Raw genomic sequence first — 16,099 nt, 5'->3', positions numbered from 1 at the left:
CTCCATGGCATATGATCTAGGCATGTCCTGCTTCGGTGGTTGTGTGGCATGAGTGCTCTAGGCGGGTGCAGAAGCTTTCCTTACAGGAAGATGATGGGTTGAGGTGGTTTTCCCAGATTAGGGAACGGCTAACCGGGGATGATTTAATTGAAGCGGTGATTATTGCTAGACTGTTGTGGCTTCGCCGGAATGCTTTTGTGTTTGTAGGGGAGGTTTTCACTCCCACCCAAACGGTGCAAGCTGCGTAGGTTATGCTGTTGGATTTCAAGTTGGCAAATATGAGGGAACCCTGGGCTTCAACAACTGAGGAGCTTACTGATAAGTGGATGGCTCCATCGAATGACTGTCTTAAGATGATCTGGGATACTGCTTTGGGTTCATCTCCACCGCTGATGGGAGTGGGGCTGTACTGAGAGACGAGCAAGGGAGGGTCCGGGCGGCTCTAGCAATGGGGTTCCCCAATATCTCCGACCCTATAGTGGCTGAGGCTATGGCCTTATGGAAGGCAGCTACTTTTTGCTCGGAGTTAGGTTTTACTCGAGTTGAATTTGAGGGGGACGCTTTGCAGGTTGTGCAAGCTTTGCATAGTGATTAACCATGGGATAGAATTGCCCACCGGTTGGAGGATGTTCGCACAATCTTACAAGACATTCCTTTCCATCAAGTCCAGTATGCTCGAAGAGATGCGAATAAGGTTGCCCATGTGTTAGCTAAGTTGCTTGTTTCACAATCTAAATGACTTAGTGTGGCTTGATGAATGCCCTTCATCAATCCTCCACCTTGTAATAGCCGATCACGACTCTTTTCAATGATTAAATGAAAATCTCATTTTATATAAAAAAAAAAAAAAAAAACAAAAAAAAACCGTTCATTTCTTGTAGACCAAAAATAACTCTTCTATCTCTCTAGCTCGTATTTACTATTTAGTATATGTTTTCGGCCGGGTCTCACCCATTAAAGGGTCAAGTAACTGAATGGATCCGGATTCAATGGATCCAAGGGCTTGTTTGACAAAGACATGTACAGAACAGAGTAGTGGGATTTATTAGTTTTGAAATTAGTAAAAAGTGATGATGTGATATAAAATAAAAAGAATTTGTATAAAAAAGTGAAAAAGTTTTGTATTATAGTGAATTTTTTTGTTTGGATAATAATAAAAAATTATTGATGTGATATACAAAGTGAAAAAAGTGGAAATATTTTGATGTTGATTAATAGTAGAAAATATAAAAAAAAGTAAAAAAAAAAGTACATAAACAATGTTGTTATGTAATGTTGCTTGACAAACAAACCCCAAGTTTTGGTCCAACCCAAACTCTCAAGTCCTTGAATCTCAATCCAGCATTAAAACCCTTACGCTAAACCCTCTCTCAGTCTAAAAAAAAGTCTCTCTCTCTCTCTCTCTCTCTCTCTCTGTCTGTGTAGCCATGGGTTTCTTCGACCTGAACATACCGTACCTCGAGTCCTCACAATCCGATAAGACGGCATTCAAAGCCACGCGCACGAGGCTCGTGATAAAGGCCATGGAGCTAGGCTACACCGGCATAGCCTACAACCGTACGATCAAGGGCGTGATGTCCGATCACGACCGTTGCTCCATCTCCCTCCTCACTCTCTCGTCTCTCCTCAAGCTCGCGCCCTCTCTCTCCTCCTCCGTCAATCTCCACCGCGACCTCCTCGGCGTTCCACGCGCCTCCCCCTTCCGCCAGTACACGCGCCTCACCGTATGCGCCGATGGCCCTTCTCAGGCCCAGGCCCTCAACTCCGGGAACCCTATTTTGAAGACCTACGACTTGGTCGCCGTTCAGCCCTTGAACCAGACTGTCTTCGATCAGGCCTGTGAGAAATTGGAGGTTTGTTTGTGTTCTGTTTGGTTACCGAGAGAGTTGAGGAAAATATAGCATTATCGACTAATTTACTATTTGAATTACAATTTTTCCGCTGAATGATGGTTTTATTGATGTTGTTTGTGGATCACGTAGGTAGATATAATCGCGATTGATTTCTCAGAGAAGCTGCGTTTCCGATTGAAGCTGCCTTTGGTCAAAGCCGCTATTGAGGTTTGTTCTGCAATGATTTTCCTTTCTTTCTTTCGTTCTTTATTGGTTAGGGTTTCTGGCGTTTGTAGACATTTTGTTACAAGGAATGTTGGAATGGTGATTGATATCTGGTCTTTCTATGCGCAGCGGGGAGTTTATTTCGAGCTCACATATTCCGATCTCATCGTAGATGTCCAAACAAGGAGGCAAATGATATCCAATGCTAAGGTGTGGGACTTGCAAACTTTGTCTGTGAAACTTAATTTTCGTGAAAAAATTACTGTAGGAAGGCTTGTTCGTTTGTGTATCCAAATTTGTTATGTTAGTTTATCTTAAGAGAATTTGTTTCGAAAAAGACAAATAAGGTTCAAACCCGAGCTTCTTGATATATATGTTATTGAATTGGTTTGTTATGTTTCTGAGGACGGGCCTGGTTGATAAAATTTGAATTAGTGATGCTTGGGTGTCGTAGTCTTGTAGAGAACATCTTTGAAGAAAATTATGATCAAACATTTCTAGGCAAGTGTACAGCTAGGCATGCTATGTTATATGACGAGGAGTGTTGTCTTTGGTACTTTGGTTACATTTAAAGAAGATCATGTTGTTCTGGTGAAAGGATCTTAGCTGGTGTGAGCATGAAGAAACTAGAACTGGTGGCGATTATGGGAGAGTCAGATTTTGCCCTCATTTATCAACTAAACTAAGATATGTGTGGGATTAGGGGGATGAGGTTTGGGTTGGGGAGGAAGGAGACTCCCAGTCTCCCCTTACCCCTTGGGTGCCTGTCCTCCTGACTTGCCATTGGATTGGGTGTTGGATGGTGTTGAGGATGAAGATACTTCCTTCGCGTTGTTGGATGCCATTGAAGAGGACTTCCATTGGGTTAATAAGGGTAAGCGTTCTAAGTTTAAAGGGAGGAGAGAGGTGTTGCATCTGAAAAGCTCCATCAACTACGACGATGGTTAGGCTTGTGGCTTCGAGGGAATATTACCCCCCGAGGTCCCAAGTTCGATTCCATACAGGTGCAAACAATCTCTTGGGGCCAGCCATCCCAGTTGTGTGTGTGTGTGTGGGGGGGGGGGGGGGGTCTTCGGGCCTCTGACCATCTGCTGGTGTTTATTCGCTCAATGCCCGGTGTGGCGTCGGACATTGAGCCGGGGATTAGTCTTTGGGTCCTGGCAGGCAGTAAATGCGCTCGGAAGGTTTGACTACCACCTCGGTGGGCCAGTTGTTCAATGAACGAGGTACACTACAGCTATAGGACCTGGGGGATTCCTCGTATCAAAAAAAAAAAAAAAAAACTACGGCGATGCGAGCGTGCCCTTTAGGAGTAGGAAAGGAAATGCTCAGGTTCTGTAGTGCTCCTTGTGGGTTTCGCGTTTTAGGGTAGGTCCTTGTGGGTTTGTTTAGGTTTTTCTTTTGTTGCTTTGAGTGCTCTTTGTGGGTTTTGAGCTTAAGGGCTTAGGTCCCTGTGGGTTTGTTTAAGTTTCTTTTTGTGGGCTAGTTTTGGTTGTTCCTGTGTACTTAGGGGTGCCTTACGTTTTTTAATAAAATTTTTTTTACTTATAAAAAAAAAAGATATGTGTCAAATATTGATAAACATGTATTTTGTAGAAAATAATGCAATAGTTTCAGAATTCAATGCTCTGTAAATTAATCATGTTAATTCTGCATGATTTTATTGGTGCCGAGTCTTGCAAGTTGCATTTCTGTGAACTACTATTTTTCTTTTTATTAACGTTATGTGTTGAGCTATTGTTTGTATCTAAGTTATTAATGGACCTGCAAATTGATTACGCGGGCATACTCTTCATAATTTTTCAGTTACTGGTGGATTGGACTCGAGGAAAAAATCTCATTTTCTCGAGTGCTGCCCCTTCTGTTAATGGACTTAGAGGGCCATATGATGTTGCAAATTTATCGTCATTGCTTGGGCTTTCCATGGAACGGGCTAAAGCGGCTATTTCCAAAAATTGTAGGTATGAAAACTTTTAAAACCTCACTGCCATCCGTAGACACTGAGCTGATGTTTATATATGTCTGGAAACCTTTTCCCCCCATGTTTTGCAGGACTCTTGTAGCTAATGCTTTAAGGAAAAAACAGTTTCACAAGGAGGCCATTAGAGTTGAAGTAATACCATCAGGTGTACCATTAGACGCCAACAAACCTTTCTCTGTTGATTGGTTTAAATGGGATCCCATCTCTAGTGGTGAAGGTGATTTGCTATTAGAGGACATGGCAAAGTCTTTTTCTGCCTCCACTAAAGTATCAAAAACTGTGAAAGCCCTAGATTTTGCTTCGGTTATTGACAGCATGCCATCATATGGTTTTCAAGTCAAGACTTTAATATCTCAAACTGAGGCTGTGCCCCAACCTCCAGATAATGGGAAAGACTTTTTATCTGCTGCTGAAGTAGTTGAGGTATCTGCTGCAGCCAGTGGACTGCCTGAACAGTCGGACAGACTTGATCTTCTTCCAGAACCAGATCAAACTTCATCATATGATTTTTCATTAATACATCAAATCTCTGGCTGCGAAAATTCTCAAAATTTATATTCACCAAGTGATACTACAAAAGCTTTAATAAACTCCGAGGAAATTAGAACTCCTACAACTACCTCTAAAGAGGAAAAAGAGAATCCAAATGGGTCAGATGTTAATCTTTCATTGAATGTAGCAGAAAAGCATGATTTGCAATTACAATTATGTGTTGCTAATTGTGAATCACATATTGTTCCAGAAAATGAATATTTCACGTTTCATGCATCAACTAAGGACTTGGAGTTAGATGCTCCTTGTGATGCTGATGCTAAAAGACAACTTCCAACACTGTCCGAGGATATAGTTCTTCCTTCTCCTTCGAACGAAGAGTCTAAGAGTACAAAAAGTTCTGATGTAGTCTTAGGTTTTGATATGGAGGGGGTGTTAATAGAGGTAGATGTGAAAAATCAAGAAAATACATCTTTGGCCTTAAATGATTTGTCTTTACATGAGAAGTTTCCAGAGAGAGAACAATATAGGGAAATTGGGAATGATGCGTCTATACTCACTGATCACCTTCCAATCTCAGAGTCTTATATTGATATGAGAATTACAGATAATGCTTCAGTTGCAAATCATGAGTCGGCAGAGGTGACAATGGAAGAGCAAAGGCATGGAGAAGCTGATGCTGAAGTTCATCATCCAACCCTGGTTCAATCTATATCAGGTAACACTTTCAATTTCTGTTCCGGGGAATTGGTTGCATGCCAACCATATTTCTACTTAATATTGCTTTGTGAGAACTGCACGATTGCGAAACATATATAAGCTATGCTGTTGTTGGATATAACCTACAATTATATATATATATATATATATGTAGAAGCTGATTTAGAAGCTTGAATGTGGTTTGTTTCTTTCACAAGTGCTTCTACTTTTGTATCTTCTGCTGTGAACTTTGATGAAATTGTGAACCAGTTTACTGTAGGGTTTCCTGGTGCTTCATTGTTGTTTAATTTTTTTTTTTGGTGAAACTTTATTGTGTACAGTGACAGCTGTGAATATTTTGTATAACATTTTGAAAACAATTTTGTTGAAGACTGTCATTGTCCTTCATTGCTGTTCTCAGATTTATTCATTCTGCTTTATGATTTATATAATTTAGCTTTTGATTCTACCAACTTTGGAGCTTGGGTTAGGCTTTATAAGTCACATGTAGATCTGAGTTTCTTAAGAATTACTGATCTGTTAATAATACAGCTACGAGTTTTTGCATGAAAGTGTGATTGTATTGAAAGCTATGAGATGCTCCATTTTCTTGCATGTTGCTGTAGCTCCCTTTTTTTGGCTCCGAATTTTGTAAGCTTGTCATGGTCTTTTTTGATATACCAATGATTTACTCATGAACACTACTGATTGCAGGGAAATCAAGACCAAAATGGAGAACATCTAAACAAGCAGTTTTATTTCCTTTCAAGCCATTATTGAATCCTATAGCTTTCAAGAAAAAAACTAAGAAAATCAAAAGCCGGGTCAAGATGCTGCAACTATGAAGTGGTTTTTTTCTTCTTATAAGTAATGCTACACAAAATTCTCTTTTACAACTTTTTTTTGACACGTGTCAGCATTTGATTAAAGCCAAAAGTTGTAAGCATTTAACAATCATTTAACACTCTTCAATCACGTGCTGACAAGAGTAAAAAGTTGTAAAAGAGTTGAATATTTACTATTTTTCTTTAATTATTACTGTTGATCAGCTATTTACTATTTAGAATTGAGTGTTGTTCAGTACCTACTTTCCCTTGTATCATTTGTAACCACTCGTGTTGAATGGTGGTAAAATTTTGTCAACAATCTTTTATTTATATCCAAATCAATTTTAGCCATGATTTTAAAGGTGATGGAAGTTGTGAAATTTCTCCAAATCCATATCATTCTGCAAGTGGTCCAAGTTGGTCCAAATAAGTGTTGATTCACTTGAAAATGGACAGTCTTACAACGATTGATGCATATTTTCAGATGCTTACTGCTTATGAAAATATATTTCTGTTAAAAGTCCTTTTTTTTTTTTAATTTTTTTTTTAATTTTTTTTATATATATATATATATTTTGTTTTGTTTTGTGTTTTTGTCGTTCTTACAGCAATCAAATCCAGCCCTTTCACTACTCTTTTTTTTTTTTTTTGGTTGGGTGGTTAACAAGGCCAAAGGCCCACTATACAGCCACAGAGTAACAGACCTGGGCTGTACGACTCCAATGAGAACTTGGAACAGGGGCTCCTTGAGACCAGCCGACAACTGAGAATACATCTCTAGTCCTAAATCACAAGGGTGAATTGGCCCAATAATTCTTTTGCCCGTTAATTGTAAGGTCTGTTTGATTTAATTAAATGAATCAGATTAATGTTGACTTATATAGTTTTATATTTATATCTCGACACAATTTGAACTTAATATATGAACACGAATCGTCCCTCTTACATCCAAGATGCAAGGTCAGAAAGAAGTGAAAGCAACTCGGAGTTGCAGCATATTTTCCCGTTTTCCTTTCTTATTTTTCCATTATAACCTTAATTTTATTTTATTATTATTTTTAAATCAAATGAATGTTTCCTGTTGCAAAACTTAAAAGTCAATGACATCTTGCTTTTGAATGGCAAATGGGGTTGCGGTACGTTTACTGTGATAAAAGGTTGGAAGTTGAACTGTTAAAGGTAGTGTGAAATGGTTGAGATTCCAAGGCATCCTATATTATATATATATATATATCATGTCAGAGACAAGAGCGTAAGCAATATCTGATGTTATCATATACAAAGCTGGACGGTAAAAAGAAAAGGAGCCTTAACAGTAACTTTAGAATATTGAATTCACAGATTTTTTTTTTTTTTTTTTTTTTAATTTTATTTTAATTTTTAATTTTTAATTTTTGTGTGTGTGTGAATTTTCTCACTATTCCAAAGCATATTTGTGAATATCACAAACACAATCATAAATCAAATAGAAAAAAAATTAAAAGAGAAGAATATATGTGTGTAATAAGTCCAGATATAAATATTAGTCCCAACAAAATAAGCCATAAAGATAAAAGATCAAAATCACCAATAAAATACTTTGGTGGCTAAAAAAAATTAAAAAAAATTCTTTGATTACTTCATAAATTACGTTATTTTGCAATTTTTTTTTTTTTGAAAGATACATGAAGACACTTTTCTATGTATCACTAATAGCCCTAGATTTAGTACATAGTTTTTTTTTTTAAAAAAAAAAATTAACGAAGAAATATTAATAAATATATTTACAACAATGAAGCACATCAAAAAAGAATTGATAAAATAATAATACTGCAATTAACTTTATTTTGACTATAAAAAGGTCACTTTCGTATTATTAATAAGCGCACACTTTACGAGCTTTTTTAATTTTAATTTTTTTTTGTTTCCTCCTGATTAGGCTAAAAAAGCATAAAGGAGGTCCCACAATCCACATAGGCATCTAGGACTCACATTTGTATTTCAATTTTATAAGATATATGCATCAAAAAAGTGTAGGAAGATACTGCTTCACATGTGCCGCTGCATTTCTTTTCTCCAAATTGTTTATTCTAAAAGTGCATACTTTGTGTACAATGTGGTAATTTGCAAGGGCAAGATGCTGCTTGTCTTGTCATTTTTGTTTGATCAACCAACTGCATCATTATTAAGCATGCCGACTCCCAACTAATAGGGATTGCACAACATCATGATGTGATTTCATTCGTGGCGTTCACTTTTAGACCGGGATTCACAGTAATTAACTGTTTAAATTGTTAATAATTTAAACACTTATTGTGAGACAGCTCGTGTAGGTCTCAGCTATCTAGATAGGTGGTTGGACAACTCAGAATTTATTTGGACAGTCGAGTTCCACATAAACTCTCATACAATAACTGTTCAAATTGTTAGTAGCTGTTCAAATTATTAGTAATATGAGCAGCTAATTGCTGTGGATCCTTATCTTTCACTTTAGTTAAGGGTCCTTGTTTAAATTGATCAGTTAGATAAATGCAACTCACCCTAACAAGTTGTAATTTCAAATGTTTTTGGGTTTACATATTTTGCGAATGAAATTAGCTTATCTTCTTCTTCTTCCTTTTTATTTTTTCCTTAAATAAATAACATTGAATAAAATTCATAGTACAAAAAAAAAAAAAAAAAAAAAGGAGAAAAACTACTAATAAATGTATCTATTCTACATTAATCTACCATATATCGTTTATTCTGGTTATTAAACTTGACTTTAGAAAGTTATTTCTAGTTCATTTTCACTTGAATATTGGAAGACTAGGAGCATCTATATTAATTAGCATATAAATATCAATGTAGCTAGTCTAGTCCTTATTCTGAAGAGAGTAGAATAAGAAATATATTTTGGTGTGTTTATTCTCCTCTCCACTTATCTTCCTTACTAGTTTAGCCTTCTTAATTTCCAGCAGTATGGTCATCAATTGATGACACTTAGACAGGTTTACATCTCCGGGCCTTGTTCATATGTTCTTTCTTAAGGATCAATGCCGTCGCGAACTCTATTCTTGTAGTGGGATGAAGATTCTATTAAATTATTTGTTCGAATTTAAGAGAATTTGTGAGGTGATTATAAGAGACCACTTATATGACCTACATGGCTGGATAAGTGGTTGAACATTCAAAATTTTTATTTTGTCAGGTGGGTTCATAAATTGTCTCTCACAATCATCTATCCAAATTCTTACAAATTCGGACAAAAAATTTGTAAGGATCCTAATTTAAGCCCTTCATAACTCCTCCTTGCACTAGAAATCCTGGTTTCTTATTATGAGAAATGATATTTAGTAGGTTATTGGACGACTTTTATATAATTGGGATGATGTACGAGTGAAAATCAGCTATTAGATCAACACTTTTTTTTTTTACAAGTGCTGATCCAATAACTAATGTTTACTGCTATATCATCTAGTTATATAGCAATTGTAAATGAGTATACTAAATGACATTACTCTATTATTATTTTTGTGAGCAATGCGATTTAGCTATAAATTGGGATGGCATGCCAATAATACTAAAAGTGCTGATTTTTACTAACACATCATCAAATTGTACGACAATCGTATAAGAGTCAATTAATTAAATAACATTACTCTCTCTCTCTCTCTCTCTCTCTCTCTCTCTATCTATCTATTTATGTTAGAGTTCTTTCTGGTGTCCTTCTGAATGACATGAATTTAATAATAAAAAAAAAAATTATCTTAAAAGGTGACCTACGGAATGCAATTTTTTAAGCAAAAAAATTAAATCCATGTTATCCAGAATGACACTAGAAAGACGCTAGAAGGAGTTCTAGCATTTCACACACACATATATATAATTTTTTTTTTTTTTTTTTCCTTTTGGTTCATAATTCACGGCTCCTAATTAAACAAATATAACCCTCTAGACATGTAGACATGCGCAGAAGAGCGATAAATAAAACTCATGATGATAAATCCAAATAACTTAATTAATAAGAGCGATATATATATATATATGAATTAAAAAGGGAAAAGTAAAGAAGAAAGCTTACAAAGGATCCAGAGAAGCTCTAGAGCTTATAGGATTTTATTTTATTTTTTATTTTAGTTAGTGTTAACAGCTTTTCTCAAATAAAAAAACACATCTTCTGAGCTCAGTGGGTAACACACCGCAGCCCGACAAGAATCAACGTGGCCGTCCTTCCCACCTTCGGGGACTGCAGTCAACGTCACGCATGGCCGGGGGACGCTGGCCCATCCTACGATTCGATCGGGATTCCTTGTGTTGTGCTCTCTCTCTCTCTCTCTCTCTCTCTCTCTCTCTCTCTATATATATATATATACCCTTGATTAATTTTCTGTCTATTTGCTTGATTCCTCGACTCCATGAAATATGTTTAATTATGATAGGTTCGAATAACCTTCTGTACCCAAAGTGTATAACCTAGTTAAATACGATGGCTTAGTGTTTCCTATGCTCACAATCTAATATATTCTTGTCTATATCTTGTCTATATAAAATTTTCATTATATATGTTAATAGATCGAGTTTCCTAATTTTCATTACTCAAAAAGAGACCTGGAAGGTAAAAAAGGGCAAAAAAAAAAAAGAGAAAAAATTCTTAAAAAAGCCAAAGGAGGATTACAAGACAAGAGCCTTGGAGAGAGACATGATTTAGTTCATGGGGCAAGGGCCTATAACTTGAAACCTTTGCCACTGATCAGTTGGGTGTTTCATTGACACTTTCTCTCAAACACAACAAAGCCTGATAGTAGAATAAGCCTTTAAAAACTATAAGACCTCTTAGATCGAGGGTTACCTGGCCAGTAACATTTCAAGGATGATTTTAATCAGTTTTGGCTTTTGTAATTGACACCTTTGGTTGACTTCAGATATCAATTGTTTATTTTATTCTCCCCCCCCCCCCCCCCCCCCCCCCCTTTTTTTTTTTTTTTTTTTAATCATATTCGGATAATTTTTTTAATTATAACCAACACTTGGTGTTATTATTATGTAATTATTTGTATTTAATTAATTAACTCTACCATGGTCATCAAGAATCATTGTATATGGGATATATTGAGATCCTCTTCATTAATATCTATGATATTACAAGACTGCAATTCTCTCAATCTTAATTAACATTTCCTTAAGAATAAACTTCGACGCAATCTCTACCACTTCATCAATCCATATGAAAAAGAAACGTCTCAATCGATGTCATTTTCAGTATGGCCTCATCACCACCACCTCATTACATCCATTACTATCATGGGTTGTAAGGACTTTTTATATCATGTATATATTGCAAGCGATCTGGATTTTATTATATCCATTACTACCATGCATTGTAAGGATTTTTTATATTGACCATCAATAAACTATTGTTGTTATTGCTTTTGCCATATATAATTAATAATAAATCAATATATATATATATATATATATATATCACTATATACATCGTACGTTACCTTGCGCTGCAATGACCTTTTTTATTTGTCGACTCTAAATTAAAAGTAATTCCTAGCTATCTATGTCCTAGCCTCAAGAATCATTGTTTTTAGTTGAAGAGAAAGTAAGATTTAAATTCTAACTCTAATATAATATAATTTTTTCTCACATTATTATATGTTCTACCACCATTAGTCACTAACTTGAGTGATCCTTCTGTTGGCAAATTAAAGTAAGTTAATTAAATTAATACGATGGCTTAATTTTTCCCAGTGTCACAATCTAATACATTCTTGTCTATATATATGTCAATTGGTTAACCCATTTTCATGTCCCAAAAAGAAACCAAGAATATATATATTTTTAAAATAACCCTAAAAAGGCAAAGAAGGATCGATTACAAGAAAATAGCCTTGGAGAGAGTGAACATAGGGATTTAGTTCATGAGCCACTTCCTCGAAATTTTAATTTGTCACCATGACAAAAAGAGAGGAATTTAATCATTTAATTTAAGTATTGTAAGGGATCTGAATCTTATTATATCCATTAATACCATGCATTGTAAAGACTTTTTATATTAGGTATTGCTGGAGATCTGGATCCTATTATTATTATTATTATTATATATATATATATATATATATATATATATATCCATGCATGACTAATTTACTACCATGTCGCTGTAAGGACATTTTATATATACCATCAATAAATTATTGGTGTTATTGCTTTTGCCATCATTAATACGAAATCAATATATATATACCATGCGCTGCAGTGATCTTTTTATTGGTCGACTCTAAAAGTAATTCCTAGCCTCAAGAATCATTGTCTATAGTTGAAGAGAAAGTAAGATTTAAATTCTAATTCTAATATATATATATATATATATGTTTCTACCATTAGTCACTAAGTTGAGAGATGAAATTAATGGAAAGGAGAGATTATAAATTCAGTAATTTTACATTAAGAAATTTGCATGCCTAGAGAGGAGGAGGAGGGGCGAGGGTTATTGAAATTAATGGTAGCTAGTGCTTTCTCGATCTGTTGATGCTGTCTCTTTATATAGCTACCAAAAAAGAAAAATGAATAAAAATGTGTCTATGATAGGTTAGAGAAAAGCTAGCTTTCTATTCATAAAAGAAAAAAAAAGAAAAAAAAGAAGAAGAAAAGGTAGCTTAATTAATTTCCTCTTGTTACCAAAACAAGCTAGTTAAATATAATTGAAAAATTCTATTGAATTATTTGCTACATCATCGTCATAGGTTAATATGAGTAAAAATCATCATGATGAAAATAAGAGACCAAGAAGAGGAAAAAAAAGAAAGAAAGGAAAAACTATCTGGTTAACGTAAGACTGCACCAGTTCCCTATTTTATTTTAATTTCCTTTTGTAATAATTGTATATTTTTATTATCATAAATACTTAGTGTTACTAGCTTATAATATAAGCTAAGTTAATAATATTGTTGTCTTTATTATCATTGAGAATAAGTGTATCCATCACTGGCCACTATGTAATATTGCATGGACTTACTTTTTTGAAATTCATGAATAAAACTATCCGTTGTTATTGCTTTCACCATTATTAAAAATTATGTATATCCATCATTAAAGACCCTTTTTTTTCTTTGTTGGTCCACTCTAGACTTAATTCTTAGCTAACCCTAGTAGTATCAAGAATGTGTTCTTTAGCTAAAAAGAAAGTTGTATTTAAATTCTAATTTTTTTTTTTTAATTTTTTATATTCTCACATATAATTAATAAATGTTTACTCATTATTGTAAGTCACTGATTTGAGTGACGAACTGGTTCTAAGAAAACAGATCGAGATCATAGATTTGGTAATTTTAGATAAATAATTGACATAGCCAAATTAGTAACGCTTTAAAAGAGCTCCAAAACGAAGGAAGAGGGTTATTATTATTATTATTTATTTTTTAATTGAATAATGGAAAAGAAAGAGGGTTTTTGAATGGCTTACTCTATCTCTTTCTAGTGCATGCTCTGTAGATGCCGTCGCTTTACATGCTGGTGAGCAGTCTATAACTTAGCTGGAAGCAATCGTCTCAAAAGCATAATTTAACTGCTCATTGTTACCAATTATTGTATTCTGCAAATAATATCTATGATTTTTTATTTTTATTTTATTTTTAACTTGTTCCATCCCATTGTAGCAATCAATTCAAGTTTCTTAACAATGTACACTTGTTCCCAAGAAGTAGTTCAATCTGATGGGGACCACGCCTCATGAAGCGGATGTCATTAGTTCGAATCCCTTCTTGTGTGGACAGGTCAAAAAAAAAAAAAAAAAAAAACAATGTACACTTGTTTTAGTATTTGATATGGGTATGTGCCAGTATTTTGTAAGGGGTAAGATAGGGTTGAGCTGTGTAAAAGTCAATCCAAGACATATATGAAGAATTCAAGACAAATTCAAGACTTGGATCGACACTTCAATTGTAATTCGATCGATCTAAGTGCTATAGAAGATTCTCAAACAACTTTCAGAGATGTTCGATCGCTCCTACAATCAATGTTCGATGGATCGAAAAATATACATTAACTATCATATTGAAACCCGAGAAGTTCGATTAACATTCGATCGTAGCATGATCGATCAAACACATGATCTCTTGAAACCCTAAAGTTTGATCGATACTTGATCTATAGAAGTGCGGCATAACTTTTTTATTTCAACTGACTTACTTTTTAAAACCCATTTTTTTCTTTCTTTATAAAAGCCTCATGAGCCATGATTTTCAGATGTGAAGCGAGGCTGCTATTCATTATTCTTGGAGATAATCCTTAACACTTTTGAGCCCAAACTTGAAAACCTTTAGCCATCGAAGTTCCGGGTTGCAGCGAGTGAGTTCGTTTGTCAAGGAGATTTAGTAGAAGAAAGTCAGATTTTTTGAGCTACTACGGCTGGAGGCAAACAAGTCGCTTGCTGGGGTTGCAAGTATACAAAGGTTTTGTAAGTAAAGTGGTTGTAACATTTGATTTAGTTGGCTAGCCCCAAGTATTTTTTATTTTTTCAAATTTTTTGTAGAGTTCTTCAAGAGTTTCAAATTCGTTACCAAAATCTTTGTGTTATTTATTTTATGCTTTATTGGATTTTGGTATTTATAACTGTGGTGTTTGGATTGAAAATTGATAATCTAAATTCTGTGATAAAATTGAGATTTTATTTGTTTATTAAATATTTGGATAAGTCGAGAATTTTCAATTGGTATTAGAGCTCGGTTCACTTGGTTGAAATGAATTCCTATGTGAGATCTTGACCTTTGTTGTCATGTCTCAATGTCAATCTCTTTGGTTGCCCTTTATTTTGATGACATAAACTATGCTTATTGGAACGTGTGCATGAGAGTGTTCCATAAATCTTTAGATGAATGCATTTGGATTTCTGTTGAAACGAGTTGGTCCAAACCTACTACAAACATAGACTCGTAGTCTAAGGATGAACCAAATGCCTGTAATTGGAATAGTAAGGAACTACATGCTTTCCTTATGGCTGTTTCACAAGAGAAATTCCAAAGACTAGCTATGTTTAAAATTGCAAAGGAGGCGTGTAACATCTTAGAGGTTACTTATGAAGGTGCTAAAACAGTTAAAATTTTTTAAACTTTAAATATAGACTTCTAAGTTTGAGGAAATTAGAATGAAAGGAGATGAAACTTTTGATGAGTTTTATGCTCAACTAAATGATATTGTTAACTCCAATTTTAATCTAGGTGAGAAAATTACTGGATATAGAATTGTTAGGAAAGTCATGATAAGGTCATTACCAGAAAGGTTTAACTTAAAGTCATTGCTACTGAAGAAAGTAAGGGCCTTGATTCTTTGAGGATATAGAAACTTGTTGGCTCCTTTCAGACTAATAAACTCTGCCTCAAATCAAGTAGAAGTCTTAACCTTGAAAACTGTAAGGAAAGAGAAAAGTGACTACTCTGATGAAGAATCCATTGGATGATGAGGACTTGAACTTGATTGCCAATAAATTTTACAATAATTTCAAACCTAGGAAGGGTGAGAATATGAATACACACCCCGACCAGATCAGTTGAAAGGCACAAGGGTAACTCTAAAGAGAGCTCCCAAGATAGAAACAAACTTAGGAGTAAGAAAAAGAAGAATACTCAAGGCATCAAGTGTACACGATGATGAAAATATAAAATAAAATATTATTATAAAACTAAATATAACAATGATAAAATACAATGGAAATCCATAATATACGTTGAAAATGAGGATGGATACGTAGTAAAGGATCATTAAGATAACTGAGGTTTGATGTATTTTGAATAATGCATTATGGGAGATTTCAATTCATCAAAGCTTGAGTTCGATTGATCAAATGAAATCTTGATGTGGCAAAACCACGCAAATGGACAGGTGGGATCCGATGACTAAATGGATTTGGTGAGTTTGGATTGAACGAACTGAGGAATAGGCATGTGGGTAGGTGGGACACGACACACATTTAATGAGACTTCGATTGATAAAAAAATTAAGACCTTACTAAAAACATGTGAAAAACACCAATTTTGGGAATAATTATTAATAACCAAAACAATAACCCAATGAAAAAT

The 16,099-nt window shown here is 34.7% G+C and overlaps 1 protein-coding gene across 1 annotated transcript; it reads left to right on the top strand.

The window, feature by feature from the left end:
* The first annotated feature begins 1,330 nt into the window (after positions 1–1,330).
* Positions 1,331–6,384, top strand: LOC133876989 (protein GAMETOPHYTE DEFECTIVE 1). Its single transcript, XM_062315221.1, has 6 exons — positions 1,331–1,853; positions 1,983–2,060; positions 2,187–2,267; positions 3,864–4,018; positions 4,110–5,248; positions 5,944–6,384. Exons 1-6 carry the CDS (start codon positions 1,428–1,430, stop codon positions 6,072–6,074), a joined length of 2,010 nt encoding a protein of 669 aa, XP_062171205.1. The 5' UTR covers positions 1,331–1,427; the 3' UTR covers positions 6,075–6,384.
* The last annotated feature ends 9,715 nt before the right edge of the window (positions 6,385–16,099 follow it).

Source organism: Alnus glutinosa, chromosome 9 (genome assembly GCF_958979055.1).
Source record: "Alnus glutinosa chromosome 9, dhAlnGlut1.1, whole genome shotgun sequence".
Taxonomy (NCBI): Eukaryota; Viridiplantae; Streptophyta; class Magnoliopsida; order Fagales; family Betulaceae; genus Alnus; species Alnus glutinosa.
Note: the sequence above shows the minus strand (reverse complement) of the source record. Positions and strands in the feature narration are given on the sequence as shown.